Source organism: Carlito syrichta, unplaced genomic scaffold (genome assembly GCF_000164805.1).
Source record: "Carlito syrichta isolate Samal-C Ts95f unplaced genomic scaffold, Tarsius_syrichta-2.0.1 Scaffold316387, whole genome shotgun sequence".
Lineage (NCBI taxonomy): Eukaryota > Metazoa > Chordata > Mammalia > Primates > Tarsiidae > Carlito > Carlito syrichta.
In genome coordinates, this window is record NW_007260483.1 from 582,405 (window position 1) to 585,271 (window position 2,867).

Below are 2,867 nucleotides of genomic sequence, written 5' to 3' on the forward strand. Positions count from 1 at the left end.
AAAAAAAAAAAAAAAGAACAGTGATAACACTAAATGCTGATGAGGATGTAGAGACACTGACTTATACATGCATGGCTAATGGGAATGTAAAATGGTATATCCACTCTGAAAAATACCTTGCTAATTTAAAATTAGTAATATAAACACACATAACCCAGCAATCGTATTCTTGAACATTTATCCCAAAGATATGAAAACCTGGATTTACACAAAAACCTGTATACAAATGTTTATAGCAGTATTATTCATAATAGCCCCAAAGTAGAAACAAGCAAAATGTCCCACAGTTGATGAATGGTTAAGCTGTGGTACATTCATATCATAGAATACATTCAGCAATAAAAAGGGATGAACTAGCCTTACAACTTGGATGGTTCTCAAGAAATGATGCTGAGTGAAAAAAGCCAATCACTGCGTTTACATAGTGTATGATTTTATGTACATAACATTCTTGAAAACAAAATAGAGAACAGATTAGTTGCTGCCAGGGGTTAGGGATTAAGAGTGGGTGGGAGGGGTGTGGCTATAGAACTACACACACTTGAATGCAAGTCGTACCAGTGGAATCTGGATAAGCCCTGTAGATAGTACCAATGTCAGTTTGCTAGTTGTGATACTGTGCTATACTTTTTTTTTAGAGTCTTGCTGTGTTCCTCAGGCTAGATTTAAACTCCTGGGCTCAAGTGATCCTCCCACCTCTACCTCCCTAGTAGCTGGGAGGCATTCAGCTAAAACAATACATTTTGTTACCATTAAGGGAAGCCAGGTGAAGGGTACATGGGACTTATGGGAACTTACTGAAGCTTTCTGGGAATCTATAAGTATCTCAAAGCTTTTTTAAAAATTACAAATTATGGGAAATGCTATCAAGAAAACCCACAAGGGACTGAGATGAAGAATGAAAGAAGGACCTTACTGAACTCGGTGGCTCAGCCTGTAATCCCGTGTCTTTGGGAGGCTGAGGTGAGTGGATTGCCTGAGCCCGCGGGTTTGAGACCCGCCTGGGCAACTTGGTGAGACCTCATCTCTACAATAAATCAAAAATGAGCCGGGCGTGATAGCGCACGCCTGTAGTTCCAGCTACTTGGAAGGCTGAGCAGAAGGATTGCCGGAGCCCAGCAGGTTGAGGCTGCGGTGGCCAGGAGCGGCCTCTGCACTCCAGTCTGGGCGACAGAGTGAGACCCCAACTCAAAAAAAAAAAAAAGAAGGACCTTTTGATGGGGTAGCAAAGGTTCCTGGAGCAGTGATCTTTAAGATGAGGATGGAAGGGTGATGAGAGACCAGAGAAGGAACATTTACGGCATGCCCTCCTTTCCAGAAGAAAACTCCACTAGGGAAAGCCTCCTGGCCAGAGACATTCAAAGCAGTGCTTAGAAGGAATGCCTTTCTTTTCTTCTTGGTACCTATTCCCCTGTCTTTCCCCTAATCTGTGTTGCTTCTCTTCTCTCCTCTTCTGCCATCATCAGCTTGGACAAACTGCTTGATGCTGGTCTCTATACTGGAGAAGTGACTGAAATTGTAGGAGGCCCAGGCAGCGGCAAAACCCAGGTACACGTGAGACCAGCAGCCAGGACGACTAGGGGAGGTGGATATGTAGCCCTGGGCCCCTGGGGGACTTCTGCCGGTGTACTTGAGGTTCAGGACTCAACAGAGAAAAGGTAGTGGGTGAGGAGTGGGGCTTGGACTTGACCCATTTGTGTCGCTGGAATCAGGGCAAGATTTTATGGGAAGCTCCCCTTCTGGGCCCTCTCTGAGGACTCAAGTTTACCCAATCCTCCGTTTCTATTCAGATATGTCTTTGTGTGGCAGCCAACATGGCCCATAGCCTGCAGCAAAACGTCCTATATGTTGATTCCAATGGAGGGCTAACAGCCTCCCGCCTCCTCCAGCTACTTCAGGCCAGAACCCAGGATGAGGAGGAACAGGTAAGGGACAGGGTGGTTGGGTTCCATTGAGATTCTGACACAAGAAGACCCCATTATCCCTTATACTGCAATAATTTGGGGTTTCGGAGTATGACCATTCTTGCTTTAAACTTGCTATTCTATTAATACTTCCTGTATTCCTTAAGCCACCCCTGTTAATGCTGTCATCACAGCTTGGATAATACCCACACTTCTTCTTTCAGGAAATCCACCCAACTCCTTGTATACCCTAAAAGAGGGCTGGCAAACACTGAGCATGTGTGTTTCCAGTCCATTTCTTGCTCGTAGCATGCTTCAGTAATCAGTTGTATCACTGTTTCCCACTGAGTTCTGAGTACTTTACAGCTCAGCACCCAGGCAGCCACTGCTGTGAGAACTGGCCCATTAGACAAAGGCCATTTACCATCCTGGGCCTGAATTCTTGCATCTAGGGTGCCTTCTCCTTTTCAACATTACAATTCCTCTTCATCTCCTTTCTCAACCCCCTTCTCTGTCTTTTCTAAAGCCCTGCTTCTCTTTTCCACCTTTTCAGGCAGGAGCTCTCCAGAGGATCCAGGTGGTACATGTGTTTGACATCTTCCAAATGCTGGGTGTGCTGCAGGACCTCCGAGGCACTGTGGCGCAGCAGGTGAGCCTGCTCTTCTGTGCATCCTTGCCTTACTCAGCTTGCCAGGTGCTATCTGTATATAGGCAGGTATTCTACTATAGACTCTGTTTGGAAATACAGATGTGCAGTCAAGTGACTCCAGCTGTGCTTGCCCTTCCTAAGAAGGAATTCCTCAGTGCTTAGTTCATATGCCTCATTTCTCTGTTAAGCAGCAAGCCCCTTGGGTAGAAGAATCATGTCTTTTTTTTTTTTTTTTTGAGTTGGAGTCTCACTCTGTCACCCAAACTGGAGTGCAGTGGCTGCTCCCGGTCACAGCAGCCTCACCTGCTGGGCTC

General features: G+C 45.8%; 1 protein-coding gene across 3 annotated transcripts in view; it reads left to right on the forward strand.

Moving 5' to 3' along the window:
* The window catches only part of RAD51D (RAD51 paralog D), a 20,291-nt gene that overhangs the window by 8,216 nt on the left and 9,208 nt on the right, over positions 1-2,867 (forward strand). The window contains exons 4-6 of one of the 3 annotated variants that reach the window (XM_008074292.1): positions 1,467-1,548; positions 1,791-1,925; positions 2,458-2,557. In XM_008074292.1, the coding sequence (XP_008072483.1) occupies positions 1,467-1,548; positions 1,791-1,925; positions 2,458-2,557 (317 nt within the window). The remainder of the gene's footprint in view (positions 1-1,466; positions 1,549-1,790; positions 1,926-2,457; positions 2,558-2,867) is intronic. The other 2 variants (XM_008074291.1, XM_008074293.1) reach the window with 2 other exon arrangements.